The sequence below is a fragment of the Pteropus medius genome, unplaced genomic scaffold (genome assembly GCF_902729225.1).
Source record: "Pteropus medius unplaced genomic scaffold, Ma_sr-lr_union100, whole genome shotgun sequence".
NCBI classification, from domain to species: domain Eukaryota; kingdom Metazoa; phylum Chordata; class Mammalia; order Chiroptera; family Pteropodidae; genus Pteropus; species Pteropus medius.
In genome coordinates, this window is record NW_024349519.1 from 20,372,663 (window position 1) to 20,397,799 (window position 25,137).

The 25,137-nt window shown below is 35.4% G+C and overlaps 1 protein-coding gene across 4 annotated transcripts in view; it reads right to left on the minus strand.

The window, feature by feature from the left end:
* Positions 1-4,305: 4,305 nt before the first annotated feature.
* Positions 4,306-25,137, minus strand: part of ASB5 (ankyrin repeat and SOCS box containing 5) — a 42,067-nt gene continuing 21,235 nt past the window's right edge. The window contains exons 1-7 of one of the 4 annotated variants that reach the window (XM_039882590.1): positions 24,110-24,399; positions 11,072-11,151; positions 8,884-8,991; positions 8,029-8,179; positions 7,721-7,855; positions 5,493-5,684; positions 4,306-4,697 (exon numbers count right to left, since the gene is read on the minus strand). In XM_039882590.1, coding sequence (XP_039738524.1) covers positions 4,570-4,697; positions 5,493-5,684; positions 7,721-7,855; positions 8,029-8,179; positions 8,884-8,991; positions 11,072-11,151; positions 24,110-24,146 — 831 coding nt within the window. In that variant the 5' untranslated portion in view covers positions 24,147-24,399 and the 3' untranslated portion in view covers positions 4,306-4,569. Of the gene's footprint in view, positions 4,698-5,492; positions 5,685-7,720; positions 7,856-8,028; positions 8,180-8,883; positions 8,992-11,071; positions 11,152-18,231; positions 18,379-20,076; positions 20,308-24,109; positions 24,400-25,137 lie in introns of those variants that run through there. The other 3 variants (XM_039882589.1, XM_039882591.1, XM_039882588.1) reach the window with 3 other exon arrangements.

Consider the following 25,137-nt stretch of genomic DNA (forward strand, 5'->3'; position numbering starts at 1 on the left):
ATGAAAATTAACATATTAGACAGATAATTATTACTACGGCATACAAACTCAAATATTTCAGTGGCTTAATACATTAAGGATGTATTTCTTGCTGATGTTTCATGTCTATTGTGGGTCAGTGGGATGGGAGATGGTTTCCAAAGTGGGGATCCAGGCTGGTGCAGATTTCCCCAGCTGGCACGTGTGGCCTCTGAGGTTGCTATAGCAAAGCCAGATAGAGGAAGGATACACACTGACTCTTATGTCTCCTAGCCTACAAGTGCCATATGTCACTTCTACTCATACCCGTCATGTACTCTCACCCTATCTGTGTGGGAGTATGAGGAAAGCAGGAGAGCACATATACTATTTAGCCAGTCCTAGTCATCTTGTGCTGTAATTAGAAATCTCTTCTTGAAAGGAGTCTGATTCTGTTTGATGTGCTGTGTTTGTGAACATAAGAAATATTTCCTGTGGCTTTCTCTTGAAAATTCAATCATGACTCAATCTGGAGTATTCTAGGAAGAAATGATCTCAAAGATTTTCTCTATCAATAATAATATTTCTTTACTTTTTTTCCTCATTATTTTCTTCTGGTTAACTCAGAATTTTGACCTTATGTACCTGGAAGAATGAAAGTGTTAAAATGGGAAAAAAATTACTTACTATTGGGAAAACCCCCCTCCCCTGCAGAACTACAGGAGGTCCCTCCCAAATCCTTACAAGATAAGGAAAATCAGGAACTGAAAAATGAGAAGTAGTAAGATGGAAATCTTCATAAGACCTTGGTAGAAAGTATGTATTTCTTATTGATTATCTATTATTATGTAAAAAATCCATTCCCAAACTTAGTATCTTGAATTACATAACAATAATTTACATTCTCAGGATGGTGCAGGGCATCAGCCAGTGGATCTTTCTGCCTGGCCTCACTCAGATGGCTGCGGTTCTCCAGTTCTCTGGCTGCTCCACCTGGGCTGGCAGTGTAAGATGACCTCACTCACCCATTTGGCAGCTGGGGCTGCCTGTCGGCAGGGCTCCTCTCCATGTGCTGTCTCATCCTTAAAGAGGCTAGCCCAGGCTCCTTCACAAGGGGGGCCCAGACTGCCAAGAGGACAAAAGCAGAAACTGCAAGGTCTCCAGAGGCCTTTACTCAAAAGTATCCCAACATCTTTTCCATCATGTTGTTTAGCCATAACAAGAAACAGAACCAGTCCAAACTCAAGAATGGAGAAATAGACTCTGAATCCTAAGGCAAAGAGAGGGAGAGTCGCGTAGCAAAGGTATGTGCACAGTGATGGAAGAAATTACTGGAGGGCATTTTGCAAAATAAAAAAAAATCTACTCCAGGTCCTCTGCGCCCCTCAGGCCTTAATCAAATTTAATTTGGTTTGATGCAGGTAATTTTCCCACAAAGGATTCAAGAGGATAGAGAGAGAAATTACACTCACTCACAAGGAGAAAAGTTAATTCTGCCTTTTGTTTTGCGAGTGCACCTTCTCCCTCTTTTCATCTCAGAACAGGGCAAAGGGACTTACCTGTGAAAGTTCTATCTGACTTACCCCAAGAGGGAGAATTCCCTCAGGTGGGTGTTATTTACCAGTGTGTTTAACAATGTCACAGCTGAATAGGAACAGTTACATAATTTTCAGGGCACAGTGCAAAGTGAAAATGTGGGCATATTGTTCAAAAAGAACTTCAAGATGACAATATCAGGCCATTAAACCAAGCATGGGGCCTTCTGAGTGTGGAACCCTGGAGCAGAATCCAGCCCATTGTTACTAAAACAAGTGTATGTGGGAGGGTTGACCATATGATTTTCCCTCCTCATACACAATTCAAGAAGAAAGTTTGTGAGATTTTTTTCAATACTTTCAATTTTTTTTACTAAGGAGAATGCAACTGAAAGTATAAAATTGCTGCCTTCCATTCTCCCCGACTGAGACCTGAGACCGTTTAGTTGAGAATTAAATTGAGACCTTCCTTACAAGGAGTAATTTCTTGCCTAAGGCAATATATCTTTATGTATATAATAGATATGGATGAGCATAATAATTTGAAACCCAATAATGTGAAATGCCGACTCATTTTGAGAGAGATGCCTCAAAACTTGTTAAGTTAGGAAAATATCTCTTTTCCATCTTATATGTTTCAATGGTACTGTCCCATGAAGATTAATTTGTCATTGGGTGCACTAGGGGTGTGTGCGCGCGTATGTGTGTGTGTGTGTGCGCGCGTATGTGTGTGTGTGTGACTTCTTTCTGGGTTTAAAAGGACATCTGTCCCTCCCACCGCCAGGGAGATGCCAAGGCAGACTAGAGTCTGAATGCCCACCAGCTTCTACCATAAGCCTGCTGGCTTTGTGGACATGCAGACCCTGCAGCAGCATGAGGCCCCACGCTTAAGGGGCTCCGTCTCTGGGATGTGTGCATAACTAATTGTTCCTGCTCTGCTGTGATACTGTGAGTCCAAACACCGCTTAACGTGTCCTCAGGTGTTTGCATGACAGAGGAATCATGTCTGTTCCCAGGAGGTCACTGAGGGATTATTCTACATCAATGTGTGCTACTCTACTCTCATTGACCATGATGCAGTGACTTGAAAACTGATGGGTAAAAAATTAGCGCAAATGAATCACATTCTCCATTACCTTCCATTGTAAAATCAAATACTAATTAGAACAGAAAAAAGTATTTTATTCCAGGGATAATAATCACACTTGAATACATTAGCAAACATATGGTATATTTAAATTAGAACAGTTCTTTGATAAAACTATCATACTCAAGCTAAGATACAAGGGCCCAGTATTCTAAAATTTTAAAATGCCAATTTTCATGTTAATATTTGATATTTACTTCTCTTATTGGCACCAGACCAATGGAGAGGGATATTTTTCATTACTCTTACCCTCTAAGAATACCAGGAAAAAATATAGTAGAAACCTTTTTTACTAAAAAATGGTTTTAATACCTAATTATATTTCATGAGGTTACTCTATAATTTAAACATTTTAAATGCACATTATTCATGAGATCATTATAAATTTGTTAGAGATAGTAAAACGGACACATTTAAAAGTCTCTAACCACATAGAAAACATACTTTAATAAACATGCAAAGCCTTATTTCTATTTTTGAAAATCTAAACAAATAATTTTTTTGCAATCTTAGTGACTTTGGGGTTACATACAGTAATGGTTTATTTCCTGTGGGTCTCTGGCAGTCAGTCAAAAACTAAGAAAGGAAAATAGGCCCCTGTGTTATTAAAGTAGTGGTCAAAATAGTTAATCAAAATTTGATAACTTTACACAACTCAACAAAATATTTTTTTCTACTTTACACAGAATTGTAAGTATGTTGAATATCTTATTTCTAAGACACTAATAGACTCAAATCTGGTTTAAATTACAAAGGAGGCACACAACTTTTTATTATATTTTATGTTGCACTCAAGTACAGTTAAAGCAGGAGAGAATAAACATAGCATTGACCCTTGCAGAGGACATTGCTCTAGTAAGATCTTCTTTGATACAACACTCCCTTGCTAATACAGTCCGAGCTGAACCCTTGGTTTGTATAAGAAGAATTAGAAATACCACTATTAAGGTTTATATATATATAGGGTAAACTTTTTAAGGTTTCTAGTTTTGCTAAGTGGCACCCCATAATTTAAGGATTTTTTTTTTTTTATCTTCCATTTCCTGTAGCCTTGGACTGCCCTGATCCCTGGGGTGTGACCAGGTCCTCTTTATCAATTAGATATAAAGTTCATTTTCTTCAGTCCAGGTATCATCAGCTATTAACAATTTCTGAAATGGAAGAAAGCTGGACTGATATGTTTGAAAAGCACTGAAGAGAGACCTTAAGAGGCTACCCTTGAGAAGAAGGTGGTCTTAAAATAGCTTTAGTAGGTGTATAATGTTCTATACACCTCAGGATGAGAGGGCAGTGGTGATAACTTCCAGTTTTACCAGTTTCTGCAATAGATCCATTTAAGGTGGTGAAATGACTAGTGAGGTCTTTGCAGGAAGGGAGTAATTTATCTTTTCTTTATGAGTTGATCATTATAATGCATGTGCAACATAGTGGATTTACTGAAGGAAAGTCATTTTATTTCGAAAATGATAATAGCTGCTCTTTTCTAAACCATACTCATATTTTGTAATTACATCAAAAATACAGAGATAATTGATTACAGTTGCCAAAATTAAAAAGCTAATGAATTATTTGATGGATATAAATCTTTTAAAATATAATATGCAAATAATTTTTTAAGAGTTCATTTATTTTTACCATACTAGAAAATATAAAATGGAGACTTTTTCATTTTTTCTAAACCAACAAAAAGGTATATGGGAATAATAATATGTAGGTATATTAAATACACGATAGTCAAAAACAATAAAAATGCATAAAACAATAGTACCCACTAGTACACTTAAAATTAAAATTGATATTTCACTTCTTCCCTGGGTGTTCTCATACTCACTTTTACTCTATCTTATGCATATTTTAATATGAAATATACGCTAGGCAGATGAAATAGAAATTTTTGATTTTCAAAGTATTTATAATTATCTTACTGCTCTATCGGTACTGTAAGAAATTCTGCAATAATGTTGGCAGCTGGAGCTGTGGGATAAGGTGTAACCGTGGTCTTCCTATGTAGCTTCTGATACAGAGTCTGCAGAGTTGGCAAAGGGAGCTTGGGGTTGCTACAAAAAACGTGAAAATATTTGTTAATTAAAGTCAAAACAGATTTTTATGTGTTCTAAGATACATTATATGAAACCATCAAAAACTACAAGTGCTTTGTAGTAAACCAGGACAGTGAGACCACTATATTTGGGACATTTATGTAAGCATTTATATTGCCTTTATTTACAAGATCTTATTATAATTAAGGTATTTCCATATACGTTTTTCTAAAACATTATAGTCTTCAGGCTTATGAAATTATTGTTGCATTTAAAGCCTCAGAAACAAATTTTGCCTTTTGAAGGAGATAAAAATCAAAGAAGTGTTATGCACTAAAGGGGGACATTTAAAATGTTTCTTTGAATCAGGTTCACTATTGAAGCCAAAGCCAATTTTATTATTGTGTCTGGACCAGGCTTAAGAAATTCTGTTTCAGAACAAAAGTCTTAACTATGGAAATATTTCCTGATTATTTTCTATAACATGTTATAGAAGGTGCATGTCCCTGTAAAAAGGGGCATATTTCCAAATATTTATTAGCAGATGTTAAACAGAATTACGTATTATTATGTATTGCTAAAAACTAAATATATTAACCCAAGGAATATAAAGTTTAGGTAAGATGAAAAAAAAAGATCATCGTGATATCTTCTTTATAGATAGAAACTAAGTTAAAAAACATTTACTTTCACGAAGAGTATTCTGAAGTTATACCATTATTATTTTACGTGCCAACAAGAGGTCTTTAAATTTCATCTATTTCAGGCAAGTGTATTTTTGTGGTTTAAACTATCCATATGTATTCTTCGTACCTTCATGCTGAAGCAATAATCTTTCCACCAAACTGCTAGAAGCAGCTACATCTACAGGTCGCAGAAGCTCTGTATTTTTGGCATTGATATCTGCTCCAAATTCTAGCAGTAAGTTTACAGCTTCCATACTGGACTGTTGAGCAGCAGCGTGTAATGGTGTGTCCCAATACTTGCCTTTCTGTACATCAGCACCTATGTGTAAATAAGAAATGATGATGAATATGAACAAAAACTGTTAGATGATTCATTTACCTCACCAAGGGAAGGAAAATGTGACACAAAGGGGCCCTCAACTCTATCTGCGATGAGTTATTTCTTTATATATACATATATAAGCATACATACTTTTATATATGCTTTGTATATACAAATACATTTGTATTATCTTAAAACTTGGTACGCTTGGATAGAGAGTGCCAATATTTGTTACATTTTCTAACATTTTTCTGTATGATTAAAAGATCTCATAATAAATTTTAAAAAATTACAAACAGTTCCAAAAGTAATCATATTAACTAGTATTATAAACAGTGTATAATTCGGTTGACTCATATCTATTTTCGTCACAATTAATAGCTCAGTATTATTCAAGAGCCTATTGCTTTAATTCTTTTCATTTATTTTAAGGCAATAGAGCTCTTTTGTTTCTTGGAAAACTCATGATTCTAGATATGTGAGCTCTTTAGGTAAAATGTATATAGATTTTCCTGTCACTTCTCACTCATGTAATTTAAATTATAAATGCATATTTATAAATATGCATTTATAATTTAAATTATAAATATATAGAGACTATTAAATGGAAAGGCACATTATATTTCTGCGAAGTGAATTTAAAAACTGCTCACATTAAAAAAAAAAACCTTACGTGTCAAATTACCTATTGCGCAGTTATTTTAGTGCAAGCCCTGGCACATGGTGGTCATTGAATGCATGTGCAATGAATAAATGCTGTTTAATATTGTAAAGAATAATAATTCCATTTTCCAGTACGTAAATGGTTACACCACTAAGAGATGTTTAGAATCAAAGTGCATAAATCCCTTTCAACTCTTTTTTTTGATACTATCGCGAAACTCATGTTTATAAGAAGCAGTGCATTTTAAGAGTTCCTTTATGGCCCTTTTGCTACTTTCAAATTTCAATACGTGTAATAATTTTCAATATTTTTAACCAAATATAAAATGTCTTAATGGAAAAATTATATTGCATAACAAAATCTCCATAGAGAAAGCATCAACTCTGTTGGTTGTATCAATTTTATGGGAGAACAGAGCCTGAAAATAACAATAAATCCACTATCACTAATGGCAATTTTTCAATATTTTTTTCACCTAGTATAAAATATTTGGAGGAAAGAACAATATTCCTAGCATAGTAGAGAAAGTTGTAAAGAGTAAGCTCTTCTGGTTATATAAATTTATGGGAGAATATAGTCAGAAAATAACAATCTGCCAACAATTATTAGCAGAATTCATGTTTAAGAGTTTAATTGGTGTAATGGGGATTAAATAGTAGATGGAGACACTACTTGCCAGAAATTTATAATTTAGCTAAGATGATGTGAGTAACACATAAAAGTGTTACTAAAAATATATGTCAGTATATATCAGAGGCCAACTGATTGTCATAAACAATAAAAAGCATAGACATCCATTTACTCATTTTACATATATTTTTAAGCACCTACCACGTTAGAGACACTGTGCTAGAGGAAAGAGATGATGGGAAAAAAGAGATAATCCATTACCTAAAAGAGCTCTCAGCCTGATAGTGGGAGAAACCACTAAAGCTGAACCTTCAGGAACTGGTTTGTTTAAAGTAGGTGGAAAAGAACGTTATGTCTTTTCAGGTAGGTGGGTTAGAGGTTACAGTCCCGGTAAGTGCATGAATTCTTATGGTTGGTAGAGAATAAGGTTATCTAAGGAGTGACTATCCCTAAAATTTCTTCTGATGGTTTTCTACTCAGAATGGCAACATTACATTCAACCTTAAAGATCTTAATTTTATGATCTTTGTAAGTAGAGGGTTTGAAACTTTGAGGTGAAGTGGAGTTAGCAAGAATAAGCTTCTTATTTATTCTCACTTGCATGTGAGAATACTGAGAATAAGAACATTTTTAGCCATGAGATATTATTTTTGAAGAAGCATATGTAAAGAAATAAATACAGAGCTGAATAATTGCTTGTGTGTACAGACAGAATGGAAGATGTTTTAAAGAAAATTACCAGAATGAAGAAGCTTCCGGATACAATGGAATTGCTGTGACATGCAAGCTACATACAGAGGAGTTCCTAAATGAGGAACATCTTGGTCAATATCTATGCCCCAGGATATCAGTATTTCCAGACATTCGTGGTGACCTGCCAACACAAAGTAGACATGAATTTACTTTTCCTTACCGCCCATCCCCACGACACATGCACCTTACACCATGCTTCTCCCTTTATTAAATTTGTTCATTGAAAAATAAATGGAGCACTGCTTGTTACTGAAGGAACATTTTCCCGCTGTCACTTAATCCCATAACTGTTACCTTTGCTGGCGGCCTCATGTGTGGGAGAAGGAAGACATGACTCCAGTTGGGGTTTGGCACCATATTCCAAAAGCAGTTCTGTGCAGCTTGCACTGCCTTGTGAGCAGGCATTGAATAATGGAGTCACACCATCTATTGTGATTGCATTTACCTAAACCGAACCAAAATCTAAGAATGAGATTCAGAGAATCATACGTGATTAACTATTAGGCATTTTTAAAAGTTATGTAATCTGCTCACAGAAATACTTGGGAAAATGTGAGCAATAAATATGACAAAGTATATTTAGCTCAGACATATCAATGAGGAAAAATTTAAAATTTCGAGATAAATAGAAATAGGATGTGGTAGATAATTCACAGGAGCGGGCATGCAAATAAAAATTTTAAAAACTGTATACTTAAGAATCAAACACGCAAAAACTAATTCAATAGTTAAGTACTTTTCGGTTAGGAAAAAAGTCAACTAATGTAATGGTGATGAAAATTGTGACGAAGCCATTTTACTGGTGTCGGTTTAAATTGGAATTCTATTTCTGAGAACTCATCTAAAGAAAAGCATCTAAAAGATGTACAAATGTTATAGGCATAAAGATATCCATCTACTGCTATTTAGAATCATGAAAGCGGGAAAGAGCTTAAAGAATATTCCGTATTATGCAGCATGCTACCCATTTTTGCAGTGATTGGAAACCCTTCTTAGAGTACAATGAGAAGGCTGGGGCAATTTGAGAACTTTATTTTTATTCTGCTATCTTTGAAAAATGCTAAGAAGGGAAGAAAAGCAAAAGGAGAACTTTGCTTGATTCACTTAGTCAGTAGATGAGAAATGTTAACATTTTTAACAGGTACTTACATTAGCTCCAGCTTCCAGGAGAGTTCTGGCACACGCCACGTGATCTCCAAGGCAGGCTTCGTGCAATGGGGTGACATGGTCTATGGTGACTGCATTTACATTATAACCCTAAATATGACAAGAATCATTTTAAAGATGACTAAAAAATTATATAAAATCATCTCCACAACTGTCATTAGAGAGTGATATAAAAGATGAAGGGATCTCAGGCAACTCAGAAAAGGCCAGTTAGAACGCCACAGGGTCAATCAGTTGTCAGGACTCCTGAGCCCTATTATTGGAACATCATCCCATCTAAACACAAAATTGCCTTAAGTATTTTGTTCAATAGATTCTGAACATATTATTTAAATGTTGCTTTCCTAAAATTTTTTGTCCTTATGAATTGTTTTGGTTGCTATTTTTTTTTTATTTGTTTTAGAGAACTAAGGATTGTTTATAGGCTACATCACTTGTTTTGATTGGGGCTATGTATTACATGTCAGCCCATAGTGGAGGGAAAATATCCTAAATTGTAGTAAGCTGCTTTGTGAATTTTTGTCACTAAATAGGTCTGACTAGGTTCTGTGCTAGTGGTTAAGAACTCTGACTATGGAGTCAGACTTGGATTGGAAGTCTTGCTCCATAATGCAGTAATTGTTTTCATTTGGATGACTACATTAACCTCTAAATTTTAACATTATCATGAAGAATAAATGAGATAATGCATGGAAAGCAATTATTATTACAGTGCCCAGCATATAGAAAAATGTTTTATTATTCAGTCATGACTAAGTAAACACTTTAAGTAATTTTATTCCAATTAAACTAACGATGTCAGATTAAAATAATTAAATATTATTAGAACATGGGATTCTGTGCCTTCTTTCTATTTTTGGTAATTCATTGTCTATTGACAATCGTACTAAACACTAATAGGAAGAAGTCCAAAGACATGAGGAATCTTAAAATGAAAACAAGAAAATGATCACCCTAAATCTTTGTCACTAGCAAGTGGCAATTTTTAAAATCCCTTAAATTATCCTTTCAAAGATTCTGAATTGGCTAGCTAGCAGTCAGACTTAGAGAACTAATTCCTAACTGCCACACACTAGAGTGACCAGATGACAGAAGCATCTGGAAGGTCGAGTTTCATTTCACCAGGCTTTGGGGCAGCCTCTGACTCCTCCTGGCCGGCCTGTCAGTGGATCTGTGACACACGCTGTGAAATATCCTAAGTTTGCTCACCTCTCAAAGAACTGTATGACTCTTTCAGGGGGCTACCCTTTAGATATTACTCACCTTTTGGCGGGTTTTTTTGTTTGTTTGTTTGTTTGTTTGTTTTTACTAAGTGATGAGGAAACAAAATAGTCACATGGTTATCATGAAAGTGAACTGAGCTAAGGGAGCATCTCCTCCTAAAGCTTCATTTCACAGACAAGAAAACAGAGGTTCAGATAGGTTGTGACTCACCTCCAGTGCCAGGCAGGAATCTGCATCCTGAGCCCCAGGGCAGAGCTGTTTACACTGGGCAGCAATACCCTTCCTTCCCTCAAGGCCATCAGAGAAAACTCTTTTCTCTTTGATACTGGGAAACACTAAGGAAATGACCTACTGATCTGAGTGTACATTTGAATCACATTGGAAAAATTTTAAAATCCACAGGCCAAGCCAGAGCACTTTTTATTTCAATAAAGAATCTGTGTTTTTCATTTTCCTCTGGTGAGTCTGATGAGCAGGCAGGTATAGAAATAATAGCTTTCCTAGGCAATTCCCCATAACGTATTACAGATTACCATAATGTTAAAAAGGTTGTCTAGGCATCTGGTCTGATTACCCTTTTTTGAGTATTTTATGGCTGAGCCAATCTGCAATAAGTTGTATACATTGAACAGAGTTAAACATATTTAAAATGCTTAATAAATAATACATAAATGCAATTACTTCTGACTCAAATATACCTATCATCAGTGAACAAATATACTGTATGAGAAATTTGAAATACTAAGACACAAGATTATACCAAAATATTTATAAAGAAGTTTCAAAGATAAATGAGAAACTACAGACTTGACGGCCATGTGAGTTAAAATAAAAAGACTAATAAAATTTATGAAGCAGTTTTATTACTTTTGAGTTGATTACTTCTGCTGATTAATGTTCTACGCTCAGGAGACAGGGCCTATGTTAAGCATTGGTAATATTTTACCTGTGATAATAATGTTCTCAGAGCAAGGAGGCGACCTTGACTTGCCGCTTCGTGTAGTGGTGAACGATCTGCCCAGGAACCTGCCAGAAAAGAAAGAAAACAAACATCTCTATGAATCTGAGTAAACTCTATTAGACAGGATCAATTCCTGTGGGATATAAATGATTCAGATTCATTGTTCACAATGAGACCAAGACACTTAAACCATGCACCGGAAATTTGATTCTTTTCTAAAGGATTCGGATTGGCAGTTTCCAAATCCAGGGACTATAGTCCACATTCTGTAATTGACCTACCCCAGACTTACTGCACCTTTGGAATGATCCTCCAAAGAAGAGGAGCATTAAGGTCACTAGATCTGGCACCAAAATAAACAAGCAAACAAACAAGCAAACACCCACCTCTGCTTTTTGTTTTTCAGACAGAACACAGAAAAAAAATATATATATTTTGCACTTTTAACAGGGAAGGCAGCCAAAACAGCCACCTCTCCACACTCTCAACCCACCTGCTGTTCCCCAGTCTCTGCACCCTGACTGCCCTGCCCTGTGGCGTGAGGAGGCCTCAATGTGTTGCAAAGGAGGGCAAATAGCTGAGCCACAAACCCTAAAATGTGGAACCAGCAGGGTGAGCTCTAGAAAGGAAGTGTCACAGGCTGAGTGTGGCCGACTGTCACTGATGTTTGAAACGGTGCTGATAGTGCTAAGGGCTCACCCAGTGGTCGGCAGAAGGTGGCACTAAAGCCCTCCGATTCTGTGCACTGGTGAGAAAGCACTGACCTGTCATGCCCCTAAGTCTACCTCTTCTGACATAACTTTTGTACTCTTCCTATTACAAAATCAGTGCCCTCCCATGAGGAAATACCTCCCTCCTTCTCTCCCCAGCCCCTCTCAGCACCCAGCTGCCACCTAGAGGTACATCCTCCCCTACCACCACTCCCTACTTTGTGGTCCACCCAGGTGGTTTTATAAGATACTGGGTTGGTACACAGTACTTTTCTTGTAATTCGAACAGGGCCAGCATTGTTGGTTCTATGTAATGGACATGAGAGATCATGTTGAATGTTTCAAAGTGATGCAGGCTATGTAAATCAGAAAACATTCATTTAAAGGGTATCACTGACAGATAAGTTAATGCAATGCTGACTAGACAGGAAAACTTCACAGTGGAATGGAATCATGTTTGCTAATATCTTTCTCCTCATCTACCACTTCTTCCCCCATTTTTGGACCCATAGGGTCCAAAAAATAAAAATAATTTTTAAAAAACATAATTAGTTCTAGTGCAATTTAAATAAAATCACTTAGTGGTTAGTCAGAAATATAAATTTTATGAAAAGCATGTCTCAAGCCTGTTTAAATAGAAAAATTATTGGAAGCATAGTAGGGTGTCGTACTTTAGAAACCACCTACTTATTCCTACATTTCACATCTTCAGAAAAAATCTACACCTACACCTATGCTTCTAAATTATGGTCTTACAGTAGAACTTTGCCATAACATAAGTGAGGTCCAAACAATTCCACTGAATAAAATGTGGGGCACATATCACAAGGTTAATGAAATGACCAAATGAACCTGGTATAGAGGGCAGAAGTCAACCGCCAATCATCAATCTCTTTATAAACAATGATATTATGAGGTTTTATTGAAAATACAATTCTTAAAGGAAAGGGGAAAGAGTCTTTTACTTACTGGTACTGATTTACGAGTAATAGTAATAATAACTAACGTTAAATAGCATTTACTGTGTGCATAATACTAGTCTAAACACTGTGTACAGAATCTCATTTAGTTCTCACAACTCTTTGATGTATATATAATTATTATTTCTATTTTGCAGTTAAAGAAATGAGAGCTAGAAGAAATGAAATCATTTAAAGAGTCACATAGTTTAACTCTAGAGCTGATACTCATGGTTACAACACTGTACTGTCTTCATTTTGCCTTTCTATCTAGCACTATTTCTTGCTCATCCAAAAAATTTATATTCCAGATGCCCAATTCTTTGAGTTTTCAACTGAAAGAAGAGTTATTATTATTAGCTTTTGTGTATTATTTTTTTCCAGTATGCGACACTCCTTTTATATATTAAAAGCAGATTTGAAATATTATATACCAGTAAATAGTCATTGATAGGACAAAATTTGGTGGCAAATAATAATTTATAAGAAATTAGAACATTATGTTTTCCCTACATAAAATGCAAAAGTCACCATCATAAATATTATTATTTTGAGAACAACTATGTTTTGAGTTCCAGCCTCTAAGATGAAATTTGTTGCTTTACAAATCATACACATCCATTTGTTTTATCACTAAAGTAAACAACTTAACTGCAGAGTAAACTTCTGGAGGACTTCAGAACATTATCAATTTTCATTGTGAATATTTAAATAAGAAAATTATAATATTCACTTTCCAAACAGATTGCATATGTGAAACCATTATGTTAGTTTAATCAGCAAAGGAGCAGTAAATTAACAAGGTTTTAAGTAGTCAACACTTAAATGTTTGAATTTAAATAATAATTTGTAATATTTATAATGATCATGTGCTCCTTTCTTCCTGTATAATAGCTTAATAGAAGTTCATTATCCTTAACTTATCTCCAAAAGCTGTGCTGAATTATATGATGCTCATTCGATAGTACTGCCAGTTCTTCCATCATCACTAGTTAACATGCCAATTAAACAGATGTTGGAATTGGGAAAAGTCTAAGAAATGGCCTTTGGGATTTATTCTGGATTCATTTCTTTCTATCATATTATGAAGACTTTTAAAAAGACAGCAAAGCTAAAAATATTTGCAGCTATGGGGAACTTTATGTTGCTGATTTTCATACTAATGTGTTTGTCCATCAAAATGATTGTATTAGCCTTCTCAACCACTTCAGCATTGCTTGCTGGTGTCCACAAAAGAAAGAATAAAAAAAAAAAAAGGGTCATTTAGAAAACAGGCTACACAAGGAGCAAAATAAAGAAATGAGGTATTAGAAGTTACCACCTACATCCCAATCCTCAGTGTTGTCCCCAGACTGTCTGTCACATAGCTTTCTGTCCCAACTGTCTTTTTTTTTTTATAAATAAGATTTAAGTCCATCATGGTGGAGATAGAAAAACTGAAGTCAGATTTTACATATGTGCACTTACTATTATTTCTATTAATATGACCTCCATAGGCATGAAAAAAGAGTCGAATGTCATGGTAATCTGCTGGAAAGTGTAGGTGGGTGGTCAGTGACAAAATCACTGAAAATATACCATGTTGGATGAGAGATCCCTTGGCCCATCAGGCAGAGACAAAGATGAAGAAGAGTGCACGATTAGTTATTTCCTGGGCTGAGCTCAGCAATACTCACTGCATAGGACCCCTGATAGCTGTCATTGTTCTTTTAAGTAGGGGGGCTGGCAAGAGCAGGAGGAGGATGGGGTAGAGGTGGGGGAATAGGAGACCAGATGGAAGTGAGAGACCAGCTGGAGTCTAGAGCCTAGAAGCTCCCAGAGGAAAAAGACTGGGAGGCCAGGCAGGCCTGGACAGTGGCCTTCATGCAGTCATCTAAATGTGAGAGCCAGTTTCCTCATCAAATAGGAAAAGCGCTACCTATCGGACAGGATTGAGGGAGGATTAGGAATGAAGATCTAGTACCTGCTATATAAATGGACAATAAATTATACCTAACATTCTCTGCTAAATATAAACTGATAAATAGGGGAGATTTTAGTATGAATTTTAGGTAGTAATCCTTTTTCTCCAAAACTAGAGAAACTCACGCCATAAATAACAGCATCTATTGACTGAAAGTACTATCTGCTTAATTAAATAAACTATATAAAGCAATTGCATGATTTATAAAGGTATGTAAGCCAGCAATCAACAACTATTACACTTTTCTTTCCTAAGTAAACTATAAGGAATTAAGATACACCAATCTATTAAAGGAGTAATTTATAGTATATGCGTGCTACTCAATGAAAAAATCTTTTTCTTGTTTGAATTCTGCTTACTTAACTCCCCAGCAACCCCACCTCATTTGCTTCCTTGTAATTCCTTAGAAGAATTTCTGTAATTAATCTGGTAACATGTGATAATCAAAAGACACTATATCATGTTCCAGTTGCTGTTTTGAACTAAGTCTTAACCTCTCCTTACTTCTCTCCTTCAAAATCTGAAATTTAGCAACTGCATATTTCTAGTCAAATGTGTTCAATATTAAATATCTTACCTTTCAATATTTGCTTTATATTAGAAAGATTTGTAAGCTTTCTCAAGACCAAATAGAATGTAAATAACTTCATATACAACAATTTACATCTTGTTAGAGTTTAATTTGGTATCTAAGATTTTTTTTAAATATTCAATTTTGCTCCTTAGGATAAATTATTCAGTGTGAAAAATGTTTTACAAAATATCTGTAATTTTCACCGTGCTAATCGAATGCCTACTGTTACGGTTTCTCTGTAGCTACACTGGAGGTGACTCTGACTATATTTAGAAACAACATTAGTTCCCAGACATCTGGTATATAATTTACAGGGAGAAAGCCTGCCTTGTTCAGTAAACATCACATTGCTAGAGCAAAAACATTAACGTTCTTAGATACGTACAGTTTGGTAAGGGTCTGTACCATACCTAAATCACCGTCTCCCCATGGCACTTCAAGCCAGCCACTGCTGAGGTAAATCCGACTCATATTTCTTTTTGATCAGCGTCAAAAAATAAAATCACATTTCATTTGCTAGTTCTATTCGGCCATTTTAAAAAGCTCTAAGCTCCTGTAACATGACCTTTCACCACCAAAAAGAAAACCAGCTTCTGAAAATCTGATTTATTTGCAAAATTGCCTTTTCTTTTTATCATTTCTCTTTATTTGAGAAATTGCTAATCCTTACTTTATTTTTCTCCTTAGAGTGTGTGCCCTGAAATGAAATAGAAGCATTACAATTAGATCTCTGCCCATGACTATGATGAAACCATTTTTTTTTTTAGGAAGTCTTTGTCTTCTCTCATCTTTGTCCCATCACAGAAGTGGGATGCAGACTCATTGGAGAGCTGACTTAGCAGTGATGCAGATGGCTGTTTGGGGCACACTCACTTTTCCTCAGAGGTATCAAAATAGGAAAAGCAGGACATATTCAAACAGGAAATAATAAGGAGAGATGAGAAGCAATGACATCTTCATATATGAATCTGAGTACAAAATGTTAATACATTTTACAGCTCCTTTCTTTATAAAATATTAAGTCAACAGTCTCCTTTATAATGGAGGTAGATTTATTATAAAGCCAATAAAACTTCAGTTCAGAACCCCTAAGAATACTTTCTAAGACACTGTATGTAATTTCATGTTATTTTTCTTAAAGAAGATACCAAAATGTGGATAAGCTTCAAACTCAACAATATCTGTCTCATCCCTATTCACAAGTTTACAAAATAATTAAAAATCACGAGGCATTTACTGACCATTATTGTTTACTCTTCTGTTTACCAGATTAATAAAGCCTTATAAATCCTGGAAGACGTGGTTGATAGAGAGGGGAAGTAATGTGTTGCCCAAACCAGTCTCTTTAAAGACTGAGATTGTCCTAGTCTTTCCATTCTTATCAACTCTTTCAGACAATTGTGCTGCTCTTTCGTGAAATGGCTCAGTCACTCCAATAACCCATTACTGGTCTTTGGTGCTGCAGAAAGAGCATGCTGGCCATCATCAGATAGACCAGAGTTACGATTCCGTCACAGATATGACTTATGTGTCCTTTGGAAGTCATTTAACCTCTTGAACCTGTTTTCTCAACTGTAAAGAGAAGGATAATTCTATCTACAACATCGTGAATGTGAACTACGTAGCACAGTACCAAACACATTTGAAATATGACAATATGACCCACATTCCATTTTAAACAATTATATCCATATATGTACCCATGAGCTTTTGAATACATCTTCTAAATGGAAGATTGGCTAACTTAATTTACCTATCATTATGTAGCCTTAGCTCATCTCATTCCTCTTGCCTATGAATCTATAAGAAATACAAAAAGATAGGGAATGGTCAAATTTTAGAAGAAATTATCACATCCATATGGGTAACTCTCCAACCTGTAGCTCTTACCTGACCTAACAAATTTTAGCACCACATTTTAAAATTTAGTTTTGGACATTCACCTAGACGTTTTGCTGGCATCTCAATACCTTTCTAAAAGCAAACTCATCATCTTTCTCTCAAAACCAGATATTCCTTTTTGCTTCTCCTTTGCTTTAAACAGTGTTATCATTCCCTTTGTAATCTGGCACTAATAATATGATCTTGAATTTAAACAAAATGTTTTTCAAGGAAAATTCATGTATATTTACAGTTTCATATGCTTCTTTGCACGGAGGCAGTCATTATTGGCCTAGATACTTCTTATTAGTTTTTTACTTTTCATGGATCCACATCATCCCAAGCTCGGTCATTGCATCTATTTACACTTGCTGTTGGGGATACCCTTTTTAGTTCCATCAACATAAATATTATCCACATGTTGATTATCCCAAATTTATATCTCTGAATCAGCTCTCTCCTCTGAATTCCAGACTTGTGTTTCCAGCTGGCTCTTCCCTTCCTCACTTGAATATCCACATATAAATAGGAAATTCAGCTTCACATGTCTGAAAGTGAACTCTTGCTGTGACTCTCCTAAATGTCCCTCCAATCAGTACAGGGTAACTCCACTCATCCAGGTGCTTCAAGGCCAAACCTTTTGTGTAATCCCTAATTTCTCCCTATTTCTTAAACCCCACACACAAACACCAGTAAATCCTTTCATCTCTTTCATTCACATATAATCCAGACTTTGACTATCATTTTATAATCTCCACTGCTGCTACCCTTGCCCAAGCCACCATTACCCTCACCTAACTTATTACAAAGGCCTCCTGACCGGTCTGTGTGTTTTCACTCATGTCTTTCCAACAGTCTCTCTCAACCACAGGAGCCAGAATGATCCTTTTAAAGTCAAAAGAATCAGAGAGCTTCTCTTCGCACTTAGAGAAAACTCTAAGGTTTTTGTCATGACCTGCAGGGGTCTCCAGGCTCCTTCTGATCTCAGGTTCCACCTCCTGTCTCCTTCCAGCTTCCTAGTTGAGGCACGTTGGCTCCCTTGCTTTTCCTAAACATACCACACATACTTCTGTTCACTGTTCCTGCAGTGCTTCTTTCTGAGATATGCACATGGCTTACTCTCTGACTTCTGTTCTTCACTGAAATACCACCTCATCAGAGAGCCCTTCCTTGACTACCTTATATGAAAAAGTCCTCCCTGTCCCTCCCCCATCATCTTAATCAAGATTCAGCCATACTCTTTGGATTGTGTTTAACTTATTTGTTTACATTGATGGATATCAAACAGTCAATGTTTCATGTCACAAAATACAATTTTACAACATTTTAAATGACTACTTTAAAATATGTATTTCATTGCATAAGTTTACCATTATCAATTTAGTTCATTTCTTATTAAATAATATTTAGGCAACTTTCAGTTTTAGGGAATCAACATTATTTCTTACCTGTGTACATGTGTCCAATTATCTGTTTAGCATAAATTCTTAAAGCTTCAATATACATCATCAAATTACCTTCAGCAATATTGGGCCTATTTACAGTCTCATTAACAGTGCTGGAAAAATTTGAAGCTAAATCTAATGAAAGTTTGCTAAGAATTTTTCTTTTTTTATCGAAGCATGGGACATTTTTATTTTGCTTTCAATACATTTAAATTATGTCAAAATAGATTGTATGCAATTATATTTACACAATATTAGATTTTTTAAATATAATAGCTTATTTTCAACTTCCTCTGGAGTCTATCTTCATTGAAGATGTATGAAACTCATCTAGGTGAATTAATTTGCTTATTTTTGAAAATTTTTTATCACCTTATCCAACTCTGTTATGTTGCTCATACTGTGGTCAAGTGCATAGTTAGATAATTTACTCTTCATTTAATAAAGGACGGAAAGATCTTTGTTCTACACTAACTGATTGTCTGCATGCCTCCTGGGCTTTAAGGACCATGAGACTACTTATTACTGCTTCCCAGCATCTAGTACAGTGCCTGGCACATAGTAAGTGCTCAATAAACACTTGGTGAATTGTTAAACTGTCTTCTTGATAGTTAACTACTTTTTATTCATACTAATTTGTTCTTAATCTTTATTGATAATTGCATCGCTAAAAAGTAATTAAAAGAAAATGTAATTTGGAGTGAGAGGAAAGAATCAGGTTGCTTTCTCAATCTTTTAAATAAATTATAGTATTTTATCCATTTGAAATATGCTTTGTATATTTTAAATTTTTAGAATAATTTATAAATAATATTCTTCAAACTCCAACCATTACATAGCAAATAAAACTCTTATAGTTTTGGGGGAAGTGGAGGGTCATTTTTATTTCTGAATCTTCATTTCCAACCTCTAAGTCTATCATCAATCATATCAATGTTCTATTAAAATTAATACTTAGATTATTCTTTTAAAAATAATTTCCTCATATAGCTCCCTCTTTGGTACGGTACCCATTCTCATTTACACCTTTCATATTTTCTATTATAAAAATTAATAACTGTGTCTCGAGGCATTTTAAGAAAGTTATTCACTTTCTTGTCTATATCACACTCTTATTTTTTGGCCCGATTTAAATGATTCAAAATTTCCATATTTAATTGCTTGGAAACAGTCTTTTCCTGCTTAATAGCATCTTTCCTTGTCTCCATGCCAACTTAGAAACACCTGCTGAAACAGAAAGGTGAGCAGCCCAGGGATTAAGAGTCACAAAACTGAGTCTGCCGATGCATTTTCCATAGGTAAAAAGGGAAAATATGGTGCCACCCTTGGCCATGCCATATATTTACATTTCAGAATCTGCTTTCTGGAAAGCACCCCCAGTTTAAAGTTAGTATTTGCAAACACATGTCAAGAATTTATTTCAGGAGCCAACAGATTTGCAATGGGTGCTCTACTAACCTTGACTGGTAAGAATACCCCAGCTAGCTTTTCGTTTAGAAGAACATTCTTCTATTCTCGCTAGCCTCCTTTTCGAAAGGGTCTGCTTAATGCAGTTCCTTTCAACAGCAATATCTGCGGGCATAGTAGTGTGCTTGACGTGTCTGTCTGCGACAACCAGGTATTATAAGAGCAGTGCTCTAGCCACAAGAAATATCAGTGACTGGATGCTATTTTTTTCCCTTCCCTTCGGACTTTCACGAAGATTCCTGTGAGCTAACTGGAGAATGGCCTCGGCATTGAAGTCTATTCAGAAACGCTTGGAGCGGGTTGGTAGGTGTGCTTTGGGGGATGGGCCAGAAATGCAGTAGCATTTTCTATTTTTAAAGTGGAGACTCAGCAGCAGCCGGAAGTATTTAACCATTTGCGCGATCAAGAAAGTAAAAACGTATAAAATGGCTTTTCCTAGTCGGAAACAGAATAGAAACTAGAGCTCTATCTTTAAAATATGGATTATTTACAAAGCAATCCAATGTAAAACTGCCCGTTGTTAATAACTACAAGACAGAACTTTGAAGCCCAAAAACTCCGTAGTGATCGGTGACTAGTTATCCTTTCTCCTCCATCTTCAGGAATAGAGTCTGTGCATTAGGGTCAGCTGGTAGCTGGCTCATGTTTTCATCTTGTAAGGATCTAAGTTTAGAACTGGCTTCTGCACAAAATCGCAGTCCTCTTATTTATATAGGAGCAGGTCACTATTGTGGTTTTTCTGGAGGTCATTTCTAGACCAACAGACGTCAGCAGTCAATTTAAGTGCAGCTGATTTTTCACCCTAAAAGGCAGAGGAAAGAGGAGCTGGAGAGATGAGAGGAAAAACCTCAACATGTGCCTGGTGTTTTTTGCTGGCACATAAAGATCAACAAGGTACACTATGCACGACTGAATCAAGAGTAGTGAGTGACTGAAGCGTGACAGGACTCAGGATTAATTGAGCTGGGGATCGTGTTATATTGCACTAACGTACTGAGATCTGCCTTGATGAAAAATGGTCACAGATTCTATTATCCATCTTTATTTTTTTTTTAATCACTAGTTTTTACGCTCTACCTTCTGTTGATACAGACAGAAAAAAATATTGGGGTATTGCCTTCATATAACAAGCTGGGTAAGAAAAAAATTATTTCATGAGTAAAATTATTTCCCATGCATTACCCTATTAATATTTCCTGCCATGTTATATTGCCAATATTTACCTCAAAGTTATCCCTAATGAATATCAAGAATATCTTTTTCTTATCCTGAATTAAGTTCTAATCCTACAAATTGTGTGACCTGGAGCAAGTAGCTTAATGAAAACTCAGTTTCCATTTCTATAAAATGATAAACTAGGAGAGGTCGCTATTTTCTGGCTCTAATGTTCTTTGATTTAGATTCTATGACTAACATAGGAAAGTCAAGGTGGCATGTGAACTTTAGGCACATTATGTTACCACAAAGGAGGCCAGACATTCCCAATAAAACTGGAGCTCAGCCCAGGCTATTTGTCTGAGGGACACACTCCAAGGGGAGTTAGAAAATACTGAAGGGTGATCAGTAAAGGGACCTGTTCAGTTCAGCATATTAACATGTGCCTTTTGTCATTGTCCACTGGCTCTTTGTCCCCGGTTGGTTCCCATAAGGGAGTGTGATGATTTACACAAGCCATACAGTAAAAATAAATTCTAATTTTTATTTAATCATTTTATTTTATTATTAGTATTAGTTAATGTATAGTATTATATTGGTTATATTAGTTTCAGGTGTGCAATATAGCGATTTGACATTTTTATACCTTACAGTGTGGTCGCCCCACTAATTCTAAGAATCATCTGTCATGGTACAAACCTATCACAGCATTATTGACTATATTTCCCTCAGAAGGGAAGAGGTGGGGGGATGGGTAAAAATGGTGAAGTAAATATAAATTTTTGTTTGTAAAAGATATTTCAATTTTAATCTCTTGACTTTTTGGCTTCACACTTCTTTTGTGATTGTAAAATAAATAGAAGATGCTTTATCACAAGAATTAGGACAATTTTTGTTCTTAAAACAATTTTGGACATTACAATGATCTATTTCTGTCTGCCTCCTCCACTAGGCTGTATACTCTGCACAGACCGAGTACACCCATCTGTGATTTCACAGGTCTACCACAGCACTTCTTAAATGGTGGGCAATAAAAAAAAAAAGTTATTTTAAAGAGCAATTTTAATATGGAATTCCCAAGAATATTTTTAGAGGGCTTTCTGTAGTCCATGGGAGGTAATGAATTTCTAGGGCAGTGCAGTGTGGGCGGAGGCAGAGGGGAAGGGAATCATTGGATTTAGTTAACCGAGATGTTTGCTGACCTACAGAATACATATAATAATTCACATAAATAACCAGGTAGACTAAGGTGATAATTACTTCTCTCAAAAATTTGAAATGCATTGAAAGTAATTTTTAAAAGTGTGACTCCATGGTGTTGAAGGAAAATGTGGTTACAGTTAATTTACTAGAAAAAAAATAAAGAACAAAAGATTGAATTGATTGAATATATTCAGCTGTATGATTTCATAAAAGGATGCACAGTGAAGTGAATGTGTTTGGGACAGAATCATTTAAATGCTGGGTATGTATGATCGTATACATTAGAATGTACTATGAAATCTCTAGATATACAGAAGGATCTAGCATCTTCTCTAGAAAATAGGCTGGATAAGCTGAAAGATATCCCTGGGCCCTGTGAGTTGGCAGAAGTTTTAAAACAGACCAATGTTAGCTAAAACACTAAGGAAATTAATAAAAATTATATTCCATAGAAGGTAATGGACTTTGAACTATTCTGTCTCAAAAAAGCATCTGAGATATTCCATAGATTGGAGATGGCATACTTTTACTACCCACAAAGGCTGAAATAAAAATATAAACCTTGTAGGAAGAATATGGGAAATGAAACAGGGTAATTCTATTCCTAAGAGTCATTCGATTCCCTCTTCAACCAATGCCATTGTGTCTGAAAACTCAGAGATCTATGCATGGTCTGGTTACCAAACCTTAGTGAGAAAGTAATGTTAAGGTTGTGAAAGTGTCAAAGAAAAACGCTGTAAAGCATTAAAGAGATGAAGGCACTTCTATGGGAAAGAAATCTTAATACTTTTAAATACTTCAAAATGGAAAGGTGAAATCTAAGAGGGATTATGATAGAAATCTACATAATTATGCAAGGCACGATTAGGAGTGAATAAACTTTTTCAAAAAATTCTGAAAAACTAGAAAATTGGCTCACCTTCTGACAGTTTTAAAAGCTAAATTTGGGACGTAAATGTGAACTCTTTAGTTCACATAATCAATCACAACCTTCAGGAGCTCATTGCTTCCAAATGATGGTGCTTAGCTAAACTAATTAATGAGTCATCCACAGATAAAGATTTTTGAGGGTATATTCCTAAGATCTAGATGAATAGACTCCTGCTTGGATCCAAGTTGGCACTTTCCCTGACCACTTATAGCTGTGAAATATTTCAAATGTATAAACTATCCACCACTCAGTTTAACAGTTATCCACTCATGTCTAGGCTAGTCTTGTTTCATATGTAACCGACCCACATCTCTCTCCATCCTCACTCCTAAGATTATTTTGAAGCAAATCTCATTATATCTTTTCATCCACAAATATTTCAGGATGTAACTCTAAAAGTTGAGGACTCCTTGTAATCATAACTACAACATCATAATCACACAAAAATATAATTCTAATATATCAGCAAATATAGGTTGGCAACTTTTATTTTCTAAAGAGCAGCTCAGTTCATAAACCATTTTCTATAATGATTTCTAAATTGATATGACCCTCGAATCCTTTATCTTGGCCAAAAGTGTGTGATCTCTCCATTTTCTAAATGTCTTTTAAAAAATATAAGATCTCATCTTTAAAAATGAATAAATAAGTAAATGATTATTTTCTCTCGATTACCAGTTCACTAAGTACAAGATAAAATCTTCACCTTAAATTATCACAAAGGTTCTCTTTTACCTGTTAGTGTCAAACTGCCATCCTTGCAAAGTCGCATCTGAGCCCATTATTCAGTTCTTGGCACCAGCCTTGCTGTGGGCTTCTTTACAAAGCCATGCATATATATAACTCTTAAAAGTCATCTCTGAGGCCCATTCTTGATCCATTTTATTTTTTTGTTCTATTTTATTTAAACATGAGTACCTAGATCTGTTGGCCTAGGATGGAGAATGAGGCAGATGTGATCTGAGGGCAAGCCTGACTTAAGTATCCTGGGAAAAACTGAGTGATTGTTACTTAACAGTTAACCCTTGTTTCTAGGGTCATTCAGGTTTTATGCAGAGGTTGCTGGGAAACCTACAGTGACATCTCGTGGTCCCTCTCTTAGCGAGAATTGAGTTGTTAGGAAAGGCCACAGGATCTGAAAACTCACAACTAGAGAAAATATAGTTTGGATCATTACAAACCCACACACATAACAGCAGTGCCTAAATACTGCAATGAAGAATATTGTACCAGCTTGTATATGCAATGCTTTGAGAATAAATGTTATATAAGAAGGTCTTTTCAATTTTGCCAACTTTTGGAGGGTATGATTAAAAAATTATAAGCACAATATAAAATCAAGTTAAATATAGTTTGAAATAATAATATTACATGTCTGCATAAAACAGATTTTTATTGTAGATCTTGAAACAAAATGTTAAGAAGCTTCTATTGAGGAAAATTACCAGTCCTCAATGTCCAGAAAACTTCACAATGAAAATAGTTTTCCTTTTGCTGTTCCTTACAGGTGATTTCTACCAAACTCGAATGTTGGTTAATAAGAGAGCTGAAATCATCTCAAAAATTTTAAAATATCTTCTATAAAGTTATAAAATAATACATCCCTGAATTTGTAATATTTTAAACTATGCTAGTGTAAGTGATTTTTTAAAAAGACACATACTAATCCCTTTATGTAGAAAGAAAATAATAAAATACAATTTTAATTCAAAATACCTAAGTGCTTAAACTATGAGAGGCTAACATAGACTAACTACTAACGT